Here is a 27663-nt window from a genome sequence, read left to right on the forward strand (position 1 = left end):
ACTATTTTGGACATGTTCCAAATTCTCGCACTAGCTGCCACCCGGATTACACACTCACTCTCCGAACTCTCTGGGACGAATCGGGTGTAGTACCTGAGCCGTGCTAACGAAAAATGGAACAGATTTCTGTCTGAAGGTCTGGATTTTCCAATTGTGATTCAAAATGCAACATTTCGGGCTTCTGGTCGTGTTGTTTTTGGGCGTGATCCCCTCATCTTCCAGCCGACGACGATCGGTCGAAGACGTGGCTCGAAAACAACTGGATACTCTCATTCAAACCGAGGACTACTTGGTTGTGTTTTGGTGTAAGTAACGAACGAGACATAGTTTAAAAGAGAAACCCAGGTTTATTTAACCGTCCGTTTCCTTCCTTGACGTGGGTTTCGTAATTGACATCTTTTGGGCATTGACGGGCCACTTTTAAGAACGTAGCAATGATTCATAAAGTAAGACAATGGAAAAACATGAGTTAGTGACAGTTGATATGATTATGGACTTTTTAAACGTAGCTTTTTTTATTATTTTACAGATATTGTATTTGTTCTAAAAAAATAAAATTACCTGCTTCACTCTGGCCCTAGAATTAACTCGCACCGTAAACACAGATTCAATTTCAATAATGATGATGAATCAGTTCAGTGCTTGTTTGGCATGGAAATACCTTTGTTTCGCATTCACTCTCAATCCTGTTAAACTTCCCCTCATACCACGCCATTGAACCCTAATCAAGATCGAGCCAACCATCAGATTGTTAGTAGGTGTCACTTATTGATACAAATTATCGCTCCGTAAGCCCTTCAGGGCCAACGTGTCCCTTTCTCTCACCATCCACCCCAATAACAAGGATCTCTGATCAGCAAAACGTGTGAAACTCGTGATCGCTATCTTCGTTTGAGTTTTCCCCTTGTAAGCACATATTGGTCCTTTGCTCCAACCATGCAATAGAAAATAAGGAGATGGTTCTTGCCTCTCTTCGTTTGGATATCTAGACCATCATGTTACACTTATGCTTTAAAAATAAGTTTAATTCCTGCCTTTGAAATACTGAAAAAGAGAGCTTCCTCTCCCCTCAAAGGGTTAAAAGGTACTTGCAGTACAAATCTTATCATAGAATGAAAAGGAACTCTGCAAAGGGAAAACACTTTAGATATTCAATACTGTGATCTCAGCTGGAGACAAGCGTAAATGAGGGGGAAATTCTTTTTGAGCTTGCTCAAGCTCATCATCGCTGAGATCATAAGTGGGAACAAGAGGGACAAAAGGGAATGGTATTTCGGGTGGTGAGAGCAGCTTTCCCTTTAAATTCAATCACCTTATGAACAAGACCATTCTCCATTGGGGTTTGTTGTCTTGAGCTTAGGACAAAGATCCGGATTATGTGGCTGTTTGCTCATGATCTTAAGAATGTGAAAGAAGAAAGGATTATGGGAGATTTACCAATGTTTAGAATTGTTCCATGGCTCCACATTGTTCCAGATGGAAAAAATTGCAAAACTTGCGACAGGACGCTCTCTTTGCTTGAGTCCAAATTCACGGAATTGGAAGAAGCTGGTGTTGAGGTGACCAAGATGAATGACAAGAAAACGGCCAAACTCTACGGTGTGGTCACCTTTCCTGGGCTAACATTCTTTAAAGCCGGCAAAGCGGTCCCATTTGAGGGTGATCTCAGCAATGGAGAGGCCATTCTTGATTTCCTGATCAGTCAAGAGTCTTTGGACATTCCGGATCGAATTGAGCAAGTCAATGCCAAACAATTGGAGAAACTCATCGAATGGAAAGACTTCATTGCCATCTTTTTCTGTAAGCTGATCCATGGTCTCAAAAGTGTTTCCAGGGACGGGTTCTTAACAAATTGAGCTGATATTTCTTAGACAATGGCCAAGACGAGAGTTCGGAAGCATTGAGACACTTGGAAAACATCGATTCCAAAGCCGACAAAATGGGGATTGCTTTTGTCAAAATCAACGATTTGGAATTGGTGGATGAATATGGTTTGCCAGGCCTACCCTCATTGGTTTACTACCGACGTCAGGCACCCATATTATACGAAGGTAGGTCCTAAGACTCTTGGAACCAAAGCACGAATGTTTCTGATCTTTCATTTGGCTCCTTGCAGGAGATCTGGCACAAGAAACCGAGATCTTGGAATGGCTCATTCACACTCGAACAACTGGAGACGACGAAGACGTCATTGAAGAGGTCTCATCCACGGAATTGGAGACTCTAATATCGTCCGTCGAGAATTTAGCCGTTCTTTATTGTAAGTGTTCAATACATAAGGCTTCATAGATTTTGTGGCCTTTGCTATTGCTCTTGAAAACGTTTAAAGAATATTTTCATATTTTTGATTGTTGGTTAGTTTTGCTTCAAAATGATGAAAAAGTTGATTGGCGTGATACTTTCAGATGACGACGAATCCAGGAAAGCAGATTTGTTACTAGAGAGCCTGGAAAAAATCGATGATGAGTGCGACCAGAAGGATATCCAATTCGTCAAGATAAGCCAGGACAAGGCCGGAGAAAAATACGGCATCACTCAACTACCCAAATTAGTTTTCTTTAAAAGCGATCTGCCGAACATTTTCGAAGGTTCGTATTTTGGTCGGAAACAACCCTCTGACGACGTGAGACATTGTTCAAAGAGACTTAAGGGTGTTTCCGAAATTGCATTCCTTCATCATCTTCAAGCCCTCCACTTGGGCTTAAGAAGCTCAAACTCTGGCCACTTCCATTTCATGTCATGACTTCCAAGTGACTTGTAATCTCGTTGACGAATATCCGGGCGTTGTGAGGAGTAAGAAATCACGCAAAAGCATCCCTCTCACTGTCAAAATCCTGATTTATTGAGGAACAAAAGGCAGATTACCCTCGAAAGCCAATACCACTATTGCCATAACTCCTGCACCCACTGAGTGGTGAACGGATCTGTTCGACGACATTCCTTCTTGTTCTTGCTTGTATGTACAGTGAGCTTTTTGGCCGGAATATATGTTAAGAGGACAACTCGTCGTCACTCCTGGCACTCCAGTTTCGAGCCGTGTTCATGGTACCAGTCGAAACTCCATTCATTTTATGGCGTGCTTGTTGTTTATGACCGCACAAGCCGGGCCATCCATGGCTATGGGATCTGATCCTTCTCATTCATTGCAGGCAATCTGATTGATGAAAACGAGGTGTTGGATTGGCTTTTGGGTCAGGTGCATTCGGACTCCATTGAAGAGATCACGGGGACCATGCTGGATCGACTGATTCAAGAGTCGCGCCATCTGGTGGTGCTCTTCTGTAAGTACATTGGCTACATTATCATCGCACTCACTCACACGTGCTATCTCCTTCGGCATTACGCTCCCCCGAATGCCGTTTTGCAAAGCACCCAATCCCAATCAAAGGATTTTCTGCCCCTAAATGCCGTTAAAGGCTTGGCCAATGAATCTTAAGCCGATTTTGTTTTGACCAAGATATCCATCCCATGCTTGAAATTGGTGAGAAAAGAAAGTCAAGGGAGGGGATTTTGTCCATGACCTATGACCATGCGTTCATTGCTACGACTGCTACTTGCGTACTCACTGACTGATTTGAACTTGCTTGAACGGAAATAAATGTGAAAACCAACACCGAGCCGAATGCGTTTTATTTCTCACCCCTTGGAAACGCTTCGCAATTGAGGAAGGAGAACAAAAATCAATTTCCACACCTCCACCCTTCCAGGGTGTTCTTGGGGTTCTTGAGGCTTTTCTTGCTTGAAAAGAGCTGTGAAATCGCAACCTAGCAGTTGGTCCTTCCGCTAACGTTATTGAGGGAAGCCAATTCACAAATTGGCTATGGTCATTACCGGGGTGGAAACAAATGGATGTTGAATTTAAATGTGCGGTTTGGCTAGAGAGTCGTAAATCAAGTTGATGTTTTTCCTCTCTTAGATGATCGGGACGAGGCGGAATCCATAAACTTGATCGATATTCTCGAGACTGTTGATGACGAGTTGGACAAACAAGACATCTTGATGGTCAAGCTCAGCGATCACCGAGAAGCCAAGGAATGGGGCATAGATGACACGCCCGCCATTGTGTACTTTGAAAATGGAATCCCATTTCTGTTTGAAGGTAAACCAGACAACCAAAACAAAAATCTGAACAGTCTTATACTTGATAAGCGTCTCAGATCGAGTGACTTGGTAATAGACGGTTTTCCTTATCCAATTAAGCAATCTCTGTTAAAGGGTCATGTCTCTTGAATTGTGTTTCCCTGCAAAAGTATTCTAGATGTTTATTTAGACGGCCAATGCTTAAAGGTGCAGAACGAAGTCAGATTGCTAAATAAACGTCCTATCCTGTGACATGCCATCAACGGAAAAGTAATTGGCCCATTGTGCTATAGTGGATAATAATTAAACATAAGATTTTAAACTATTTCGCCTAAAAAGTTCTCGAGTGCAAAAACAAACCTGTCGGGGAACAATCGGCCATAACAGCCCAAGATTGGCCAAATAAATAAAAGGACCCGCGGACAGTAAATCAATTTTCACTCTTGTATAACATCTTTTGACACAAACTGATTTTACCCCAATTATCTAATTATTTGCTTGTCCGACTATTTCAACTCATTTCGAGGAACAATCTGTCAATATTTTTTTGCCATTCAACACATTGAGTTTTTTCATTTTTGTTTCCATTTGCCATAGGGAGGAAACTTGGGTTTAAAATGCAAATGGATAGCTTTGCGGTTCCATTGACAATCAAACCCAAGGTCATGCAGGGGTAAATGAGCTTTAAAATATCCCCCATTATGGAGATGCTTTGCATTTCGATTTCGCTTAATCGTGCAACTGAATCATCATTTCAGGAGGTCTGACCTCGGCGGAAGTAATTCTCGAGTGGTTCTTGGACCAGATTAAAGGTGACCAAATTGAGAAGGTGACGGACGAGATGTTGGCCAAAATGATAGACGGCCAACAGTCTACTGTGGGGGCCATTTTCTGTGAGTAGATCTATAGTATTTTATGACAGTAGGAATGCTCTCTTGGTTGGTTGTCATGAGGCCAAAGTGGCTGTTTGTAAATTATTCTTGCCTGCTTGAGCTGGATCCGAGTTAATCCGGTCTGCATTGAGCGTGGTCATGCCTCTGCCACATTTTGTTTGAAGTGAGGAAGCATTAATTTCTCATGCTCACGATTTTTGGCCATTCCCTCCAGGAGAAAAAAATATCAGGGTACTCGTTACGAAGCAAGAGCATTTGAAATGTTCGACAATCTTGATAATGCTAAGCTTAATAATGCGCATGTCTTTTATTTCCCCATTTAGCGAGCCATAATGATGTGGGTGTGCTATTTTGTAAGTAATTTTGAGAGCTTAGTAAGTCGCGTCCAATAACTCGGACTCGGAACTCCGATTTTGAAAAGTTTTCCAATATGTTAAGCAACGAAGCATCGTCAAGTAGAAGTTAACTTGGTTTCAACAAGCCTGAAAGAAAAAATAGATGTTAATAGCTAGGGTGTATAGATGAGAGGGTATGGTTTCTATTTGTAGAGGCGCTGCTTTTATCGGCAGAAGATGCACTGTTCTAGTTACCGATTCAGCTGCAGTAAAAAACCACAACAAACATAATTTATACCCTTCTATGTTTTTCTTCTATGGTTTGCATTGCGAGCAAGTCAAACCAACCAATTTTTAAAGCGGATGAGTAACACCTGAAAGGAAGTCAGGACGAAGTTTCTGATTTTAAGGGCGCTGCCTTCAAACTCCTATGGTAGCTTGTTCAATGAGGAATGATATTTAAAGGTTAGGTGATTCCTTTTTTCTTACCGCGGGGAGAAAAAATAGTGTCACAGGGCCGGTTGGGCACTCTTAAGCGGCCTGAACTACCTTTAGCAGTTATACGTATTTTTTTTTTTTGCCCTACCCTGGCTTTAACCATGAATATCATCGTTTTGAATCAAAAGATAGGCTCTTTGGCACACTTTTCATCCAAAACAAATATTGATTACTTGCCTGAAAAATGATGAGCGTCATGTACGATAAACGTGTAAAATCGACTGAACTGATTATCAGAGCGAGTTAGGCCCGAACGGCCCTGTGACATTATATTTTCTCCCAACGGTAAGCGAAAAATGGAATCACCTAACCTTTGAAGATCATTCCTCATTGTTGACGATTAAGCTGCATTCGAAAATCACATCAAACCTTGTATCACATTTCTTTGCTTCCTTGTGTCAGTCTTGAGCACCGGACGAGACACTTTTTCTAGGTTTAGTGACTTTAATCTTTGCTGTTGCGTTCAATCTCTGCCGAATACCATTCAATACCAGTTTGCCACACCTTAAAATGAACTTTTATTGTCGAACTTGCCATTTCGCGTTGAATCATTTTCATGTCGCTTATAAATCCTAAGCAATTTGTATTGCTGTCTGTTTTCTACTGACTTACATAAAAGAAGTGAGTTTTGGCCTTGAAAATGTCTTCAAATATATCTATCTATCTAGCCAATAACGAAAACTCTCTTTGCATCGTATTACATTTCCTCTCACTTGCAAGTGATTCATCTTCAGTCGCACCAGGTTCAAGCTACGTTGAAAGTGCCGCTGGAAACACATTCAAATGAGTGTGGTGAGAGTGCATCCGAGATAAGGGCTAGAGGCCATCATCCACGGGTTTGCTTTTTTCATACACCTACTCCTCCAGCCACACTTTGGAGACGATCATCCGCTTATCTCACATGTCAGGAACTCATTGCCTATGTCAGACTACTAAATAAACATGAAGTGGTGTGGCTGAATCAAAGACGACCTACACTGGGAATAATAGCAGGATGAGGACTGTGATGTGGGGGGTGTCGTCCTTTTCAATTCAATCGAGGTGTGCTGTCGAATGTACGTCTCGAAGACGAAAAGTGCCACAAAATGCCGCCTTATCATTCTAGTGTCCCGTTCAATGATCAGAAAGTCATCTCGAATATCCCTCTTCTACCCCTAAAAGTGACAACCAAAGGCACTGGAACACGTGGTCCCGCTCCTGTGGTGGCCAACAATACTGACCGGGATATCGTGGATGAGAGTTTGGAGCTCTTCAAGGCGAACATTTTCTTCAGTTCCTTCGAGATCAAAGATCGATCAGACCAGTTGCTGGTGTATTGCATTTTATACATTGTCTTGTGCTTGAGGATGATCCAGAAGTGTGCCACCAAGGAACGAGCGGTTAAGGAGATGTTCACCTTGGCATTGGAGAAATTTGACCTGCCGGGGGACGCTGGGTTTCCGCTCAATTGTTATTATGAACCGGCTAAATCACAACAAGACAGAGATACCCTCCACAAGTATTTGACCCAAATCCGAAGCGAGATCGGAGCTCGATTACTGGAACGTGTTTTCGATCCCAAGATCAGTGTGGATGGAAAACCAAGTAAATGGTGGATGTGCTTTGCCCGCAAGAGGTTCTTGAACGTCGAATTGTCGAAATGAGTGGCGTGTCCGTCAAAAATCGAAATTAGCTTTATGGAATTCATTATCGAATGATTTATTGTTGGCAAATATAATGGAGCATTGTGATATAAATCTAATCTTAGTGTTTTGACTTGCTTGGGCGCAATAAAGGTGGTATGTATTAGATACAAGGTTGACGCTCTGTATTCCGTAGTCTGCTTCCTCTAAAATCTGCACAAAAAGTAATATGATAAAAGGATTGGATATTGGTCAAAATGCGTTTCTTATTGAGTTTTGGAACGATTTCATGACTCAAAAATTCACCAAATGATAGACGAAAGGTTGCGTGAGAACCATGCTTTGAATATACGTATATCTTCTTTGCATCATAAGAATGGATTGAACTAGTAATACGTTAGTTTAGTAATTGAGCGGAGAAAACTCGATAACTTTCACGGCACATTATCAAGACCTGGCGGTGAATCTCAACTCGGACATTTCAATTTATTTTTTTCAAAGAAGCAACCCAACTTCGAATCCTAATAGAAGGGCGCGAATCTGAACTCGTCATTTTAACAGGCTTCGTTGGCAAATTATCCCTTTCTTAATATCTTGCCCACTTACTTCCATTCGATGATCATTTTCTTTCTTTCTTATTAAACTCAATCAATTTCAAAAAACAAGATTGAGATCAAAGAACTAATGTGTCCACATAACGCACTAATTACACGATTATGGAGGCGCTGCAGAGGCGGTTTGCATTGCTTTCTGGCTGGAGAGAGGTCCGTGATTTGATTCTCCTTCTTAAATTTTTCTCCACATGAAGTTTTTTGGCCGCTAGATACACCCAGACGTGGAAAACCACAATCTGAAAAAGGTGAACATGAATCCTGATAAATAAGTATAAATGATACTGAATGTCATGAATGATGGCTATGCTGGAAAAGGAATATTTCTTAGTCCTAGCACTCAACCTCTTAAAAGAGTTGCCACACATTAAAGCATGTGCGGACCGGAAACATGTCCGACTAAGATTAGCCATATGACTCACATTTGAGTTATAACATGGATTAAAGAGTGAAACTGCATCAAATAGAAGTTTGTTGGATGTCAATTGCTTTCAAAATACAACTCAGGCACCAAAGTTTTGGTGAAATTGACCTCCTTTGGTTGTTCTTCCTTTTGGGTTCCATGACTCAAAATCACCAAAAATATTCATACAATAGAGACGTGTAAAGTACCGGATCGAATTTCAGCTGTGTAAGCTAGTCAGGCTGCGCCACTATCGCGGCAAGAACTACCATGATTTTGGCACATCCAGTGCTTCCAAATTTTCATTAACAAAATTGTTCGCCATCTTAGTACGTCGTTTGACGATTATTTTAAGCCATTTAAGTCCAACATTCATTTGCTAAAGATGCAAGCAACAAAAGTATGCAGAAAATACGAAAAAAATATTTGGTCACAAAATGTTGTTATCAGTAAGATTGTGGTGACACTTCCTTCATGATAGAACCAGAGGGGCACTAGTATGAAATCCCAAAGCTTTACATTTCTCTATATAATGGATATTATTGCCCACGGTGTTCAAAAAGCCCTCTCAAGTTTCCAGAGAAATTCCCAAACATAAATTGGCATTTTTCTACCCCAAAAAGTCATGGGAAACAACTTTAACTTATTGTTTTATTGAATTCTAGTCCACATAAAAAACATACATACCTAAAAACATTATAAAAACTAAAATCATCAAAAACCTACTCAATGAAAATTAGGAGCACACTTAGTTAGCTCTTGAATGTAATTTACGATATCATCTATTTCACAGCTACTTAGTTACATCGGATTTAGTGGTGCAAATTTCATTGTTTTTAGCCCCAAAATGCCCCGGTTATCTGTTAATTCAATTTCCCAAAGGTATAATATCGATTTTCACTATCGCAAAAATGAATGATTGTTTTTCCATTTCTTGCATAATTTCAAATTAACTTAAAACTTGTACAACCATATTTAAAACCCTCAAAAAAGCAGATTTTTGAAAATTCTTTTTAAAAGCGTCCAAGGTACATTTAGTTAAGTGTTCACTGAAAATTTCACAAATATTAATGAAACATTAAAGAAGCTATTTTCAATCAGTTTCAACAAAGTCTTCAAGAAACGACAAAATCTATAACATTGTCTGTTGTATGTATTGTCTTCAGAATTCAAGTGAATGTATAACTAAGTGTACACATGATGATTGTAAAATACATTTTCAAAGATTACACTTTTGATGTGTTTTAAGTGACATTATATAGCATTTTTAGCTATTATAAGACTATGTAAGAAGAGGAAAAATAATCTTTTGATTTTGTGACATTGAAAATCGATATTAATTCTTTCGGAAATTCAATTAACATGTATCTGGGCATTTTGGGGCTAAAAACGATGAAATTTGGACCACTAAATTCCATGTAACTAAGAAGCGGTGAAATAAATGATTTCATAATTTACATTCCAGAGCTAACTAAATGTGCTCCAACTTACGTTGGGTAGGTTTTTGAAAAATTTAGTTTTTATAATGTTTTCAGGTATGTAATTTTTTTATATGGGCTAGAGTTTCATAAAGCAATAAAATCAAATTGTTCCCCATGATTTTCTGAGGGAGAAAAATGCCCAGATGTGCTTGGAATTTCCATCAAAACTTTAAAGGGTATTTTTACCACTGTGTGCCTTTATCGACGAGTTGTGTTTTTCTCCTATGCATGCTGCTTACATTTCTAACAACATCGTTGGCCTACTCGTTGTACCTGGATTCAAAAATCCATCTATCAATGAAGACACACGCACTATGACGAACAATTCATAATAGATCGTTTATTGTAGTTGTACTGTTGTTTGTTTTTATGGCCTTTATAACATTTATTACGTCTTCAAAGGCAGAATTTGCACCAACCCTTGTGATTCCGGTCCTAATAGATTACTATTCCTGTAGATGATCATAATGGTATGGAATCTGCTCAGATTCTGGCCGCATTGGAGAACATTGATGATGACTGCGACAAATACGGGATACCCTTGGTCAAAATCGATGATCCAGAGTACGCCAAGGCCAATGGCATAGACAAGATCCCATCCCCTTATACTTTGAAAATGGATTGCCCAACGTTTTCGAGGGTAAGGAGGGATCAAATTTTAGGCATATGAAAATGAACAAGTTGACATTCATTCGGAGAACCTATCATCAACCACTAGGAAATCTTGCCAACGATGACGAAGTCCTTGGATGGTTGCTTCACCAAATGCAAAGGATGATATCGAAGAAGTCACAGATGAGATGCTCCAGGTTCTCATCAAACGACACGAACATCTCGCGGTAGTAGTTTGTAAGTGTTGCTGTACGTCGACCTGGTTCTTCTTTTTCTCACTGTTAAAATATTTCCCATTCCAAGACGATCCGGACGATAGGAGAAGTGACAAAGTTCTCACTGGCTTGGAGAATATTGATGACGATCTCGACAAGGGTGATGTAACTTTGGTCAAGTTATCCAACGACAACGATCTTACCTTCTTGGGGGAACTTCCGGATCTTCCGGCCATTGTGTTCTTTGAGAGTGAAGTTCCTACAGTTTTTTCTGGTAAGCACGCTAGATGGCGTTTAGAATGCAGCGTTCTGTGGTTTGAGAACCTCAAAGACTCTCTCTGTTTCAATTTATACTTGTGGTAACTTTTCAGGAGATGAAGGAAAGGAATCTGCAGTTTTAACTTGGCTGATAGATGTAGCTCACGATGAAGAAGAATACGGCGATGGATATTCCGTCAACGATGCACCACTGGATCAGGACAAAAAGTCTGCTAAAAGACAAGCAAATCGGAAAATCAAGACTAAAACAGTTTTACCCCAACCGGAACCAACAGCAACACCAAAACCAAAGGCAAAAACCTCACCAAAAAGCAGCCTCAGAATACAAAATCTGAGGCACCAACGAAGCCTGGACCAAGCCGAATGTTACATCTAAGCCCAAAATCAACAAAGACATATTGAGAATCCTGAACCAAAAGTAGAACCAAAAGTTGCCAACCACAAACCAATTCAGTTCGCCAGAGAGAAAGATCCACCGATATCATCAACGAAAGCAAAGGCAAAGCGACAGATTACCATTCCATCCAAGAGGGAAAAGGTCGTTGAAGGCCATACTAACCAATTAAAATGGAAAAGCCGAAAGTCAAAGCCAATGTTCCAGAGGTCAAAGTCATAGAACCAAAACCTCAGTATGAAACGAAAGGGTTCCAAGTGCAAAAACAGAAACAACAGACCATTAAAGTTGAAATGAGAAACCGAATGGATGACAAGATTCAGATGAACAAACCATTACCCAAGCCTACCAATGAGGCCACACACCCGCCGAACCCCATCCCTACCGTTGCTCCCAGAGTCCCTGAAATCATTCCAGAGCAACCTATTAATGTGATGAATGACAGTGTGCCAGTCACATCAATTGATGGAACAACAAATGAAGATCAAAACGAGGATCCCTCAATGTCATTGACGAGGCTCCAAATGTGGTGGCATTCTTTTGTAAGCTCCCTTTCGATGTTTTTATTTGTCGCAATTAATGGGTTCCTTGTGGTATTGTAGACGAGGAATTGGACAAAGTGTCGACCAAAATTATTGCTGGATTGGAGAATGTGGAAACCCGACTGAAGGGCAAACCGATTCGGTTCCTAGAAGTTGATGTGAATGATGTTCCTGAGATCTCCATTTCATCCGTTCCTTCGTTGGTATTCTTTAAAAACGGAGAGCCCTTCATTTATGAAGGTAAATATAAATGTCGTTGATCTTGGGGATCTGAAGCGTAAGTATGGGGATATGCTTACTTGGCCATTAAAATTCGAGGGTCTGTTGCAACCAAAACAATTCCTTCCGAACATTTTCTTTTCCCGTAAAATGAGGGAAGGGCTCAAACCGCTCAAAACCATGCAAGTTATTGTTACAGATAATTTGATGAACGAGGAGAGTATATTGATGTGGGCTCAAGGCGAGTACCAGACCAACGAGGATGTCATTGAAGATGTATCAACGGAGGCTGTCCACAAATTGATTGAGAGTAATCCGTATGTATTGGTCTATGTGTACAAGGCCAAATGCGAGAAATGCGTGGAAGCAACCAACAACTTGGAAGGGATTGACGACGACACCGACGCGGTTGGCGTGAAGTTTGTCAAAACAGATGATGCAACATTCATCAAGGAATTTGGCATTGTCAATTTCCCCGCCATCGTCTATTTCGAAAGCGGAAACCCCAGCCTCTATGAAGGTAAGCAACGAACCCGAGGACGAAAAGTTCACAAACGCCAATCTCGCAACCTTGCAAAAGTTTCCGCCTTCCTCAACCAATGGTTGAGTGATCGTCCGTTATAGTTTAGCCGCGGATTCTCTTCGAAAGAGTACTTCCGTAATTAAAAGCACAAACGACCAAAGCCAAGTGAGTGAAAAGTTGGCAATTACGATAGCTCATATCTGGTTCCCATGGCACCAGTGGAAGCAGGATATGAGAACTTATTATTTCCGTCAGACCATTACTTGCGGTGTTTAAAGATATTATTCGAGGCTTTGGGCCCGGAAAAGCTTCTTAAAACACCACCGCAATTGTTGTCAAATTGTTTCCCTCCATTTCTAAAAATGTTGCACCAGAATTTTTGGCTGAAGCGTCAAGACCTCGTTTTATCGCTTTTTTACCATTCCTATTTTTTCAGGCGATCCCACGGAACAAGCTGAACTTCTGACCTGGCTGCTCTACCAATTGAAGGAGGATACGATAGAAAACATTAATAGAGATTTACTGTTTCGATTGATGACAGAAAACGAATTCTTAGGCGTGTTCTTCTGTAAGTACCGATTGTAAATCAACCAGACGCATGCTTCTCGGAAACGATGCAAATAATCCGGTTAATCCAACCCCAAAATTAGTTAGCAGCCCTGCCTCGTCACCACATTGCCGAAAGAAAAAGACACACTCCACCTAGACTGTCTCACAATCCTTCATAATGAGGGGCTTGAAGCGTTGCTACATTAGTAGGCACTTAGTCTCGGTCCTTGTACTCTACACATGTACCAGCACTTGTGGTAACCCCTGACTTGTCTGGCTCGTTAGGTGTTCAAATTTCTGACTGATTCCAAATCAGCTTGATTTGGAATTGACACCTCTTGAATCTGCCTTGAATCATGGTGGTGTGGACACACGATACTGGTGGGTGGATATTATGGGGTTTAAAACAAGTTATCAGATAGTATACCCACTCCAAACCCATCCAGAAGCACGTGTCGCAATTGATCAAGAAAAAAAACGGAGACTTCTACTTTGACAACTCGAAACGAGGACAAGGCACTAGTTTTCAAATCGGAATCACATTTCATGATAATATGATTTGGAAATGGGTCATTAATTCCCAAGCAAAATGACTCCACAAGTTAGTGTAATTGTAGATTGGGGTTTGGTCGGTTTCAATTTATGGGAATTAGTTAAGTACCTGTCTTCATGGTTTGAGTAGTGGTTCTTCAACCCACTCCTATTCGCCCCATGCTCGCTCATTGTGAATATGCAAAACGCTTTATTCATCACTGCCCTCAACCCGAGAAGTACCGAAGACTCACTCGAAAGCGAAGCGAAACGAGTTCGAACACTCCACCCATTGGAGCCGTGAAGAGTGAATCAAATCTGCGATAATTGAGTCATCTCGAGCATTTGGCAGTGTCTGCATAATTGGACAAAGGCCTTTTACATTCAATCTCGCGCTAATGTTATTCACGTCTCGAGTTCGACTTTGAAGCATCATGGATGTACTGTACATAGTAGTTCAATTCTACTGTAGAGTCTTCTTCTTTAGTCGGTGATAATTGGACGGAGGTGGCAATCAACGATTGGTCGTTGGTATTGGCACCATCTGGTGTTGTTATTGAGGCTTAGGCGATATTAGCTAATGAATCCCTGACTAAGATCCAATTTCCTTGTCTTTTACAGACTCTAATAATGAAGAATCATTGAAAATGTTACGTCATCTGGAGCTCATTGACGACGAGGCCTCGGAGTTCGGCGTTCGCTTGGCCAAGATTGACGATCCGCTGATGGCCAAAAAATACGGACATCGCAACCCACCTGGATTGGGCTATTTTAGGCATGCAAATTACATCAAATATGACGGTTGGACACGATTATCAACGTATTGCTGCTGCTGTTGTGTTGATTGTTGATTGTGATTGTTTTTTCGGCTTCCAGGGGATCTATTTGACGGTGAGGAGATCCTGGATTGGCTCACGGATCCCAATATTATGGAAGTGAGCGATACGATCGAAATGGTCAACACCAAAATGTTCGAGAAGCTCAAGTCCAGAAATGAGCACTTGGCCGTGGTTTTTTGTAAGTGATTGTTGTCTCTCAGGTCGAATTTACAGTTCTTCTAACACAACAAGCAAGGCACTAATCAAAATTTCAATAATTGTAGAATCAATGCGGGTACAAATTTGTTTTTGTGAACCACAAAGGAGTTCATTGGAAGTTCTTTCTCTTACTTATAATTCAATTTCTGTCGTGAAAGAAGTTTTTTGTTCTATATCTTTTCCCGGTCTCAAACTTAATGGCTAGGCCTTTAAAAATACAAATGTCTCTTTTTACTTTTTTGACGTTTTCACATTTTTTTACAATAAAATTGTCCGTTTTGCTAAAAAGCCACTAGCTACTTCGAATGTTAGAACAGAAATAAATTTCCAAAATTTAATTGAAGAAAAAAGTGAAACATGTTGGGCTGGTTTAATCCAAACTTGATTCAAATTCGAACATGATTTTGACTAGTTCTAGGGCGGAAATTGGTGTGTTTTGATTTTAAAAAAGGCAAAATTTGTTGGATTACAGTCTCGAGTCAAATTTGATGTTCGTTAAAAAAAATAGTTGAGTTGTGTTCAGACCGAAAATACCAATCTAACTGAAATCTCACGACAATAACAATCTTTTTATAATACATTCTTACTACGTCCAACGAGATTGAGCTGTTCTGAACCGCTGCGGCCATTTTGCTTATTAACTAATGCGCACCAAGGCATATATAGTGTATCATTTTTCATGGTGTGTGGTCGGAGGGAGTCATCACACCATCCAATTTCACAATAAGCAATCAGATTGGTTCTTTATCTGTGGGTCTAGTCAACGTCTAAAAGTTTCCTTGAGAAAGGTCGTTGAAGAGAATCGAACTGGGGTCTTCCTTAGTACTAGAAAACTGTTGTTACTACAAAGCCATTTCTCTTCCTATGAGGACGAATTTCAGCACCGGGATTTGAAACCACGACGCCTAAGGAGAAGTTAATTTCAATTTCATTGTGCCTTTTATTTACTGCCCCATACATAGTACTGATTTTGAGGTTATTTTGACGTGAAGGCAAGAAACAAGTATTCATATACATATTCTTAATGCTTTCAGGGTTGTGACAAGAATATAAAAGAGCAAAAACAGGCAATATGTGATTCGGTCACCTTATTCATAAAATGTCCTTTGTAATCAGTAATCATGAAAGAACGAGGCAACGTAGACAAACATAAAGCATGCTTTTTTTTTATATTAGGCAAATGACCGCAGTGAAATGGTTACAAGCAAAGTTATTCAAGTCAAATTTGATTTATCAACGTACTTTTAACAAAGTTTGATCAGCTAATGCCACGCCATCCGATATGGACTGATTTAACAAATTCAGAACAGCCATGGCTGTTATTACAGAAGAAGCACATGCATCATTACACATCATTCAAAAAGTGCAATGCAATCCTGGGAATGGCCTTTCAAGACTGACAAGACCAGTTTTTCGCTTGCTCCTTAAACTATTTCCAGACGAATCATTATGTAACATACAATACATCAACACCAACTCAATAAGCATTCAACATCAGGCTCATTAGCTTTTTTTCAACTTAAAAGAAAACAAAAAACAAACCAAAGGCTTTAATGATTCCGTTACAAATGTGATCTGAGGAATGATTTGAACGGAATTTCACTACCAGATCATCCATCCTCTGTGTACACTAAAACCTAGAGTGCTGCATGAATCTCAGTCCGTCCACAAAACTCGTTGACGGGATGTTTGTTATCACCTCATTTCGATGAGTGTGTGTGAGCCTGTCTAGGCAAGTTTATGCATGTCCATAGCGTTCTCGTTTGCCATCATGATGGTCTGCGAGCATCAGATCACATCTGGATTGGAACCTCACCATCAGCATGACATGAAACTTGTTTGTGGATGATGAGGTAATAACCTCCTCGATCTCGATCGTTTATCCTATTTGTTGTTACTGTTGTTGGCGAGTATGCTCCGTAAAAGAACCCCATTTCAGACTGCAGCATCACATGTTCTGACTCTCGAGTCTCGCTGGGAGGCTCATATTTTTAATTAAACACATATGCAACTACGGGCGGACAATATTAGATTAGAGTCAGGCAGTTTTATCGATTTTGACGATCTTCTTTTCTTATTTAATGGTTTTTACATAATATTGTCGTCCTTCACATCCGGAAGAGAGCAGGGAAATGTGCGAGAAATTGGGGATAATGAAAGTCATTTCCATTTAGAGAATTGATACTCGGAGATAGTGTCTGTCTGTCAACCTATTTTTAAGGTTCAGCCAGACAGAGCACTTGTCTAGCCGTGATTTGCAGGAGAGTCAAACGAAGATCAAAACAGCTCGAGGAATTTTTCAAAAACACTAAAGTTTGTTTTAGCTTGGACAACTAGCATATTAATCGGACAAAAAACTTGCATGCGTTATTAGTTACATGAAAATGTTGAAGAGTGAAAGTACGTATGTTGCCTTGCGAGATATTTTTGTGAGTTCGTATTATTTCGAAGTTGCGCTTTTTTCTCATCATATTCCAATGGTGATGAACTTGTGAAACTCTTCGATTATAAGGTGAATAGTAAGTAAATCCGTTCTCAACGTTCTAGTAAACACCATTTCCTGCGATTGAGACAGACACATTAAGGGACCTTGTTGCTTCCTTCTTTCACTTATCAGGTGTGTCCCATAACTCAGTTGGCTCGAACTAGTTGCATAATGAGCTTATCAAAGGATCAATACCGAAGAGAACATTCTCATCCAGACATGTCACAATAATGGATCTTGATGTAGTTTCTGCCTTTTCCCGTTTTCAGATAACAACTGACTTGCAGACATTTTTTTATTGACTTACGTTATTACAGATGCGGAACACGATTGTATGCAATGCGAGATGGTCCTTCAGGAATTGGAGAAAATTGACGACGAGGCCGAGGCTTCAGGTGAATTATTAGTAATTTCTCGTATTACAAATGACCGGTTGCCAGATTCTATATGTCGATTATCATTCGGTTCAGGCATTCCCATTGTCAAGCTAGAGGACCGAGCTTTAGCCAAATCCGTCGGTGTTTTTGCTTTACCCTCGATTGTGATCTTTCGGAATTTCGGCGATGATGCGGTGATTTACGCGGGTGACCTCAAAAATGAAGAGGCCGTTTTAGAATGGCTCATAGTTCAACGAGATCCCACTAATGAAGCAATCGAGGAGAAACAAGGCCAAACCTTGAGGAAGATCATTATGAAGACCGAGTCTGTGGGGGTCTTTATTTGTAAGTTTGCAGGGTGTGTTAGTGAATATGTAACATAACTTGTTGTACATTTGGTGGATGCTAAAACACTATGTACAATACTTTGCTTAGATGCTTAAAGTACGGTTTCTTAGGTAAAAAAAAGTTAGTCGAGGTTCCCTAAAACTTGAAACTTTTAAAAACAGAATTTGGATATTATTTGCTTTACAAGTTAGTGAATCGGTCCGCCAAAAAGTTATTTTTTTCTGCAAATGGGGCAAATTGCCCCATTTTGTCACCTTATCGTAAGATGTTTCATCAAAAAGCAAGGCTAGCTCAACCTAGTGTCTTATTTCTTAGGCTGTTAATTCCAGCTTTTTCGAAGTCTTCTGTGTAACGTCAAAATCAAATATTGGAACTAAGTACAAACCGTCCTTAAAACGTTGGCGCACCCGGTATCGTTTGAAGGAAACCGTGAGTACGAATTTCAATGGTCTGAATGGCCCTAACTTGTCATTGCAGATAGCCAAGAGAATTGCAAGACCTGTCTGAGTGTCTTACAATCCCTAGAAAACATCGACGATGACTGTGCCCGACACAACATCAAGCTCATCAAGACGACCGACGAGGAATTCGCCAATGAAGTCGGAATCACAGAGTTCCCAGGACTGGTTTTCTTCTACAACAGTGTCCCCAATATTTATGAAGGTATTGTCACCCTCCTCTCTCATGCTGGGAACCTAAGCGGGTCTTTTAATAGCCAGTCCACCTCTAGCACTCCTCAGGGCATCATCATCCCATTCGAAATATCTCAGGTATATACGTAAACTGTAGGCTGAGCTTCATCTGTCAAGCTTGGTTATTTATCAGGTTCTATTAGCATACGATGTGGCCTGGAATCTCGCATTACCATTATCATTAGGAACTGGACTCAAATCGTACACGCGTACGCGGGGCTCGTTAGTTAGGTCCAAAAAGGTCTCCGCTCCATATTTGAATCCCGGACCTTGAAACTGACCAGAAACCCCGTGCAACCAAGCCGAATCATTCATAATAAAAGTTTTTTTAATCTGGTCTCTGTCACCTGAAATGACCAATATTTAGATGAGTTGATATCGAGCCCTATTTTTAGGAGATCTCCTGGCTGAAGAGGAAGTGCTGGATTGGTTGGTCGAGATGAGATCTGAGAGTCATATCGAGCTCATCACTCGACCAATGCTGGAGATGATGGTGGGAAATGTCCAATACTTGGTCGTCTTCTTTGGTAAGATTTGTTTTACATCTTTCTAGGAATCGGTCGGCTCTTTGATCTTGACCTTCAAAAGCAATTGTGCTTCGAAAGCACAATCTCTAAACTGGATTATACTGTTCGGATTAAAATACACTTTTTCCAATAACTTGTCTTTCAGTGAAGCAGAATTGTCGAACATGTGATCAAGTTTTGACCGAGCTCGAGAAAATAGGTAATCATGGTGACATGTCGAAATTGGAATAACGAGCTGAGCCTTGACCTTCGGTAATCTTTTTAGATGACGAGTGTGATGCTTTTGGGATTCAGATGGTCAAACTTCAAGATCCGCAATTGGCCAAACGTTACGGAATCAAGACATTTCCGTCGTTAGTTTACTTCAGAAACGGCAACCCTCTCACTTATGAAGGTGAGTTGCAAAGGAGTTCAAAAGTGGTTATGGATCAATCTTTTGTTTATTCTAATGGTAGGGAGCGTAATACCCAAAGATGGTTATCACTCAGACTCATTGCAGTGAATGGCCAAAGGCATAAAGCAGTCATTTATATTTAAAAAATCCAAGATATTAGTGGACAATGTGATTTGAAAAAAATTAAAGCTTCTTGAAATTGAGACGAATGTAGCCTTATATAGAAAAATCAATTAAATTGTTGCGGGTGGCCATGAAAGTCCGCTGACGGAAAACGGCGATAACCTTCTTTTGCAATCAAAATGTTTTAGATTTTGAAGGAAAGTCTACTGTCATTGCCAATGCGCTAGATCAACTCATCCTTATAATTTTCAAACGGAACGGAAAGCAAATGTGCGCTTAGTCTTTAAACATTATTCAATGAGGCTTATTTTTCGTAACAATTTATGGACTTCATACTTTCAGCTTAGATTGGTAGACTAAGCTTCTTATCATCGAGACATAGATAGCTCGAGAACGGAATAATATTTTATTTTCGTGAACCAAATACTAAACATTTATTTCCGAAATGATGGCTTAATAAACTTTCGATGAGGCTAAACTTTTCATTTTTTTTTCCTCAGTGTAGTATCTACAAAATCATACAATAATGGCAAGAAATTGAGATAAAATTGTTAAAAGAATATTACTAATCAAACAAAAGCATCACTTGAAAGTTTGTAAAATTTCTAGTAGGATTGATTAATATAACCTTAATATTTTTGCTCTGAACTTTTAGAATAGTCATATCAAATTATCCCCTACGATATTTCGAAAGATGAGTTAGAAATTGAGAGGGAGTAAGTTTTATTTCCATTGTATGGTTTTTCTAATCATGCAATTTTAATACCCACACTGTCAAGAGCTGATCCTTTTTTCAATCCGCTTTTTCCTCTATTCAACTGCCAACTAGTTTTGTTTTGGAAACCGTGCAAGACATTTTTTGAATAAAACCATTCTATTTTTCTTAAAAGAAAACTATCGATGAAACAATTAGAACATTCTTCAGAAAAGAACTTCACAGGAATGAAATGCAAATCGAAATTGACGTTTTGTATTTGAAATAGAAAACGAAGAATAAATTTTTGGGCCCAAGAAGGCTTGAACAAATATATTCAAGAAAGCATGTTCGAACAAATAGGTATTATTCCACTTTCTATTGATCACCCATCAGTAAGTACACAAACCAAGCAGTAAATTTCAACTAGATTTTTCCATCAGTTGTCATTAGTGTCAAACTGTTTTTCAGTACCGAAAATACTTCAATCTATTTTCAAAAAGTTTCTGTTATAGTACATGGTGTTTTATCAATGTATGAGGCCTTCAGGTGATTCTTTTTTAAAGTAGAGCGCACACATTTCATTCCGTAGTGGCTAATCCTTTAACGAATGTCTGCGTAAGTTTTATAACGAATGGACCAAGCACTAAGGAACTGAGTCAGGAAGCTCATATAATACACAAAACGATTGCCAACGATCCTAGCAAGATTATTACCACTAAAGTGCATACTATTTTTTGGGCTTGGCACAATACCCTAAATTGGGGCAGCCAATACAATCTAGTCAAGACATAGAGTGACATTGATATAACCTTAGCATAATTCTAGCCGTGTAAAGCAAACTTACCGAAGGTCCTTTGTCGCCATCAATTTAAAAAAATGTCTCAATTCGTTGACAAGAATTTCCTGTGTAAGACTCTAAAACTTTGCACTTTTCGACTATACAACTAACAAGTTTTTACAAGCTATTGCGTAATGTGTCAATGAACTGAGTTCCTTGGGTATATATGCAGCTCATCACAATTCGTATGTGCGATTGTACATGAGACATTGGACATTCCTCTAGTATGTTCTCAAGGCCTTGCCTAGACTTCTCATACCGAGCGAGGAATGGAATCTTATACACATCGCAATGTTTGTTCTAAAAATGCCATCATCTTTTTACATGCAAAACATGCAGGAGACTGAACTAGTAGAAAGTTAGAGTGTACCTAACTCCGGTATTAATCTGCTGTCAATTTGATTTCGATATATATAGTCTTTAGAACGACTTTAAAGTAAAATAAAAGTGCCTTGGCACGCCCAGGATTCGAACCAACGACCCACAACAGTTACGTGGGGAGTGGAGATAAATGCTCAACCAAAGTCTCAGTACTGCCAAAGGTTGCTAGAGATAAAATGTCCAAATGTAATACACATCGAATCCCTAAATGATAGTAAATGTGATTTATAAGATGATATAGACATGATAAAAAAAATAATCACTTTTGCAAGGAGAGCGTAAAATGCAAGATTTGAAAATTACTAATTTGGTAACCCTGACTGAGAAATAGGTGCTTTTCTTGATTCGAGTCGTTCGTCTCCTGGTCAGGTAATGATCTTGAGTTGGTTGTTGGTTGGTTGGTTGGTTAGTCGGTCGCCAAGCACATAATTGGCCCAAAGAGAGGAAGATGGAATAGGAGAAGGGAATGTGAGTGTCTAATCAAGACGTGGTTGATCTTTAGCACCTTGTTTAGACTCTTAGTGACCATCGAGAAACAACGGCCAGAGAATTCGGAACAAAAAAGCCAAAGCCTCGTCAGGAAACCTGTTGCGTGTCCTGTCTGTCTAAAACGAATTTAAAACTCCAAACAAGGCTCAGGCGCTAGTTTCATTTTGTAACACTTATAAAGTCGTGCAAGGTGCCGTGAATTCATACTAGAACGCCCTCTGTTTTCAGGGTCTCCATGTTTTGTCCGTTTGATCAACATTTTGGTTTGATTTATGGTTGTATGTGAGATTTATTTTAGCGCTGTTCTTACAAACATCAATGTGTTCTACTATTAGACACTGCAAGAGATTTTGATCACCTAATGAAAATCACTGAAATGGGATTCCTTATCATAGCTCATGGTAGATAAACGCCTATTTTTCGAGCTCCTTCTTTTCAAGCCTGTATTGGGGGGATGAATGGCATTCATTTGAGTTGTTGATTTGCTTCTATTAACGTATTTGATATCTAATGAACTGCAAATAACCTAAAACTTCAATTGAGAAGCTAGCATAGTATATATCAAATACTGTACAATTATGTAAACCTGGAGATAGACAAATAGACTAATGACAGATCTGTCGCAATAACGAATCATTATGATAGATATTACAGCTCAAGCACATGGCAGGGAATTCCCGATTAAATTTAATTAGTTGACACTAAAGGACATACAAATTGAATCAGTATACTATAGGAGTCCATTCATTATTCATCCATCATGCAAAGTAAAAGATTAAATATCACCCTGATAACTTCCTTTTAGTGCTCAAAGTTAGTTTACTTTTCACCTTAAATTATGGCCCCTAAATCTTATTGCCTACGTCCATATCCATCTTAGCACTTTGCTAAGCACTTTCCTGAGTCTGAAATGTACTCGTAGGATGCCAAATGTCCGCACTGAGTTTCGCGTCTGCCATGGATTCATCCCGAATGTTTATCGTTCTTGTTCTTTTCCAAGATTTATTACGATTGTACAATACGACATCTGAGCAAACCCATCCATCCTACACTCAGATGTGCAAAAAAAGATGATGAACATACAGTGTTGAATCCATAATGCTCCAAGCACGGGGAGCACTTGCAGCAATGAATGATGGCCACTTTAAGATCTCACTTTTCGTCGTTTCCCTCGATTCACGTATTTCCTCTCCATCCACTTAAACACTTCTTTTTGATCCTGGAATCATAATTTGAGTGTCAAAACATGACGTTGGGCATGGAGAATTATAGTACTGTAAGTAGAGGAGCGAAAACAACGATTGTGGTAGAATGAAATGCACGGGACGATGGCGTGAAAAAAAAATATGTCGCGTGAAGGAGATGAATATGCCATGAAATGCCAGTAAAAACAATCATCTCGACCCTCTTCCCCCCCCCATAATTGATAATATGCCAGGACGAGCATGAGGCGACCATCAACATGAAGAATGCGTCAAGATTTGGGTTGACTCTAGGTAGGGTTGACATGACTTGTTGGGGTTGGGAGAAAATTGGGCACTGCTCCTTTAGTGGGACGCTCTTTCCGTACCATGCATGCCGAGAAATGTATGGCTGGCAACTCACTCACTTGCTCACCCAAAAATCTGGTTTATTACCCGAGATCCTCATCAGCTCAGATGAGGAGGAGATGAGCAACTCACTTAAGGTGGTTAACCGAGGGCTCCAAAAAAACAATTGGCTCTAGAGGAGGATCCACTCAGGTAATTGGTATTAGGTTGAAAGGGTCAACTTTTTGTTGAAACGAAAAAGGCGATTGGTGAATTAATAGATACTTTACAAATTTTATTGTCTAAGTTTGTTAAGCAATATTTTTTGTGGGTCGGCTTTGAAATTTAATGGCAGTGAGGAGGTTCATAGCACATCAAGATTTGATCATTTGCATACAACTGAATCGACAGGTGTTCACTTTTATGAATTTTGGTCAGTGTCGCCCTAACGAAGCTCTTGGTGTCATATTTCAGTTCGGTGGACATTCTTCCCCGGGGAGATATCTATTTAAAGAGCGTTCAAGTGTCAGGTATATTTGGGCATGGCGAGGAAACTCAAGACCTGATCAGACTTGAAATCTTTGTTCACAGCCATTTCAATCCTTGATGGGTCGTAAAGAAGCTATTTTAGCCGATTATTCGCAAGATGACTTCATCAAACCGTCAATATTTTACCTTCCCCCAGGTGACCTCAAGAACGAGGAATCTGTCTTGGATTGGCTCATTGACGATGAAAATCGAGAACTTGAGGACGAGATCGAAGCAGTGAACATTCGCATGCTGGAGAAACTCCTGGATTCCTCACCATTTTTAGCCGTCTTCTTTTGTAAGTTCAGGCCTCTTGATATACCGATTGATTTCCGAGTCTTCACTGCGTTAATTCCCTCTCTCCCAGATGATGAAGATTGCATCGAGTGTGATGCCCTTCTAGAAGCTCTCGAACATATCGACGATGAAGCCGACATGTTTGGCGTGGATTTTGTCAAGACAGACGAGCCGAAAGCGGCCAAGCGATATCATATCTACCGAACACCAGCCTTGGTCTATTTCCGAAAGCGACTCCCCGTGATCTATGATGGCGATTTGATGGACCCGGACAAGGTTCTGGAATGGCTCACCTCCCAAGATGTCTTTGAGATCAAGGATGAGATTGAAGAAGTCAATCGAAGGATGCTGGAGAAGCTTCTGGACGAGAACGACTTTGTGGCCGTCTACTTCTGTAAGCCTAGCCAATCATGTAACCTCAAACAAGTACATTGCTCCTCGCTCCACGGGAATGCACAGACAAGTTCATTTGAGATTCGTAAGCTGTTTTCAAACAAGTTCTTGAGCGAGGCAAGGAAGAAAAACATACTTTCTTTCTAAAACACTTACTCTTTCATAAAAAAGTCAGAGGCCTAAAAAATAGTTTTAACAAAATGTTGGTATCAACAGTTAACTCCACGTGAATTATTTGAAGTATCTTGGCTTGATATAAAGTTGGGAGAACTGCAATAGTTATTCATTTCGTATCAAAATACTTTCGCCATTTGGAGGCTCTTATCAGCCAGGCATCACCTCATTGTGAAAATCGACAAAACAAAAACACATTGAAATCCTCATGAATTGATCCGAACAAGGACCGCTCCAAATGTGGACTGACAAACTGGGCACGAGAATTAGCCTTTCCTGTTCCTATCCTTTCAAAGATAAAAGGTTTGATGTTCCAAAATGAGATTGGAACAAAGCTACAACTTTTGAGGCAACGCAGAATACAACACTGAGAATTGCGTAATGAAATGCACACTTCCTTATTTGCGACTCATGCATACCATTGAGCTTCAAACTTCAATTGGGATGAAAAGGAGTTGCAGTATAAAATAAGCGGTTTCATAAAACAGGTTGCCCTGAAACTGCCATACAATCGGTGGATTCAAATTGGATAAATCAATTCTAATCATTAGCCTCTTTGTCCATTCTTTAAGAGGTTCTTCGATCCCACTCAAAGAGTTCTCGTGTGCGATATCTTTAACTGATGCCTTCATTGCTTTTCGGAGTTGTTGACTTGGAATACTTTTTTCCAGATGATGAGAAGTGCCCAAGTTGCCATCGAGTGAGCGAAGGTTTGGAGAAGATTGACCAAGATGCCGACGCCTTGGACATCACATTCGTCAAAATTAACGACCATCGTTATGCCAAGAAATACGGCGTAAACAAATTACCCGCCCTGGTCTATTTTAGGAGGAAATTTCCAAGTATTTACAGAGGCAAGTCAATGAACACTTCACCTCTTGCCTCTTTGGGGTGTTTGTTTCAGTTTCCAGGATTAGATCTACACCACCACTGTTTAGAATCTGGCAACTTTCATTTTGCACTCCATTGACATGCTAAAGCCATGGGTCGTGGGTTTGAGATGGGAAATCTGGCAGTGCTCTGAGGTTTGTGGGTTAATGCTCCTGTCGTTCTAAATCTTCAGAGATAGTGCTGAGAAAAGCCTGAAAGTCGGAATGAGAAGGGCGAATGTCCACATTTTTAATTATTTGCCAGCCCATCATTGCTTAAAGTAGAGACTGAGAGACAGCGGGCGTTTGTGCATACGTATGACTTGGAAACTAAATCGTTCACGTTCACCCCTCATCCATCCATCTTGAACGGAGAACACATAATGCTCTTCTCTCAAAGGTTTGAAAACATGTGCCTCCAAGTTCTGGAGAAAATCTTTTTCATCTGGGTTTCCCCATGGCAATAGAAAATCATTGGCAGAAAACTGGATCTACTCCCGATGCGCGAGCCTCTAATCAATAAAGGCATGAGAAACAGCCACAGCGACCCCATGACAGAATTTATTACTAATACCCTAGGCTCAAGAATCAACCCTATGATGTTGACAGATTCAAGGTCGGCTGGTTCGGGTTTGTAAATGTTGTTGATAGGCCTTCAAAATGGCCATCCATTTGAAGGACCAATTGAAAGCGAGTATTTTTTGTCTCTTTGACTGTTGACAACTTGGGCCTTCATTATTGGTTATAATTTTAGATGACCTGTTTAACGAACAAGAAGTGTTGGCCTGGTTGAAGAAGAACAGGTTCAAACATATGGAGTTGGATCTCTTCATGTACAGCATTTTGGCCTTGGCCTCCTCATTCATCCTCTACACGGCCTTCCTCATCTTTGGCTTCAAACCGAAAGAAACCGACAAGAAATTAGAGGACGACGAACTCAACAAGTGATCTTGCCAACTCTCAATCTGTAATAAAATACCATCTATTTTGAGGGACCGTCACTGGCTGTGAGAATGGCAACCTTCACTTCCTTGTTGTTGAATGATGATTCCTTTTTGATATCGTAACACGAGTCTTGTTCCAATAAATATTCAGAACCAACCCTTGCCCTTTGATACGTGATTTTGAGTACTGTGTTTATGGATATGGATTTGCCGACGAGTTCCAAACGAGTTGAAATTATTCTCGACGTTGAAGAAAACAAAGAACAAGGTAGAACCAGGGCTTTATCTACCCGAACAAAGTCATTCCTGACAATATTTGCGTAAGCATCAACGGTGGGATAGAAAGATGTCATTGAACCCCCTCCGCCAGAATGCAGTTCCCAGGATCATCTTGCATAAGGCAACATGTGTACGTAGATTTAGTCACAGACATATGTACATGATTATGAAACGAACTCAAAATTATTGCCGGTATGACATAAAAAAGTTATTGGAAAAGGTTTGATGATTACATTGGGGCAAATTAAAGATCAACGATTTGTCACCCACCCATTAGTGGATGAAAAGCTCCATAAAGTACGAGTGGCATAAAAACCTTCGATTATGCTAAATTTGATTAAAGTCTTCCTTGGTTATGCCTAGGTAAAACATCAGTAGTTTTGAGTTCATATCATATCAGCATGACTGAGAGCGCGTCCCATAACTTGTTCCCTCTTGGACGCCTCGGAAGCAACGCCAGCTGAAGCTCATGACT

At 40.1% G+C, this 27663-nt stretch overlaps 2 protein-coding genes across 2 annotated transcripts; both read left to right on the forward strand.

Annotated features, from left to right (window-relative positions):
• Positions 1-46: 46 nt before the first annotated feature.
• On the forward strand, positions 47-27066 carry LOC131880726 (uncharacterized). The gene is given in 30 exon segments (XM_059227418.1): positions 47-305; positions 1477-1800; positions 1872-2051; positions 2117-2260; positions 2406-2588; positions 3150-3281; positions 3917-4099; positions 4839-4973; positions 5297-5326; positions 10382-10522; positions 10525-10563; positions 10642-10692; positions 10695-10772; positions 10839-11024; positions 11122-11403; positions 12026-12205; positions 12384-12704; positions 13144-13275; positions 14409-14588; positions 14664-14804; positions 17627-17704; positions 17780-18031; positions 18512-18697; positions 19122-19253; positions 19399-19452; positions 19519-19647; positions 24390-24530; positions 24600-24923; positions 25768-25950; positions 26720-27066. Coding segments are annotated over 30 exon segments (4857 nt in total). The 5' UTR covers positions 47-163; the 3' UTR covers positions 26914-27066.
• On the forward strand, positions 6571-7547 carry LOC131879968 (actin-related protein 2/3 complex subunit 3-like). The gene has a single exon (XM_059226453.1). It carries the CDS (start codon positions 6892-6894, stop codon positions 7447-7449), a length of 558 nt encoding a protein of 185 aa, XP_059082436.1. The 5' UTR covers positions 6571-6891; the 3' UTR covers positions 7450-7547.
• Positions 27067-27663: the final 597 nt, after the last annotated feature.

This window comes from Tigriopus californicus, chromosome 5 (genome assembly GCF_007210705.1).
Source record: "Tigriopus californicus strain San Diego chromosome 5, Tcal_SD_v2.1, whole genome shotgun sequence".
Lineage (NCBI taxonomy): Eukaryota > Metazoa > Arthropoda > Copepoda > Harpacticoida > Harpacticidae > Tigriopus > Tigriopus californicus.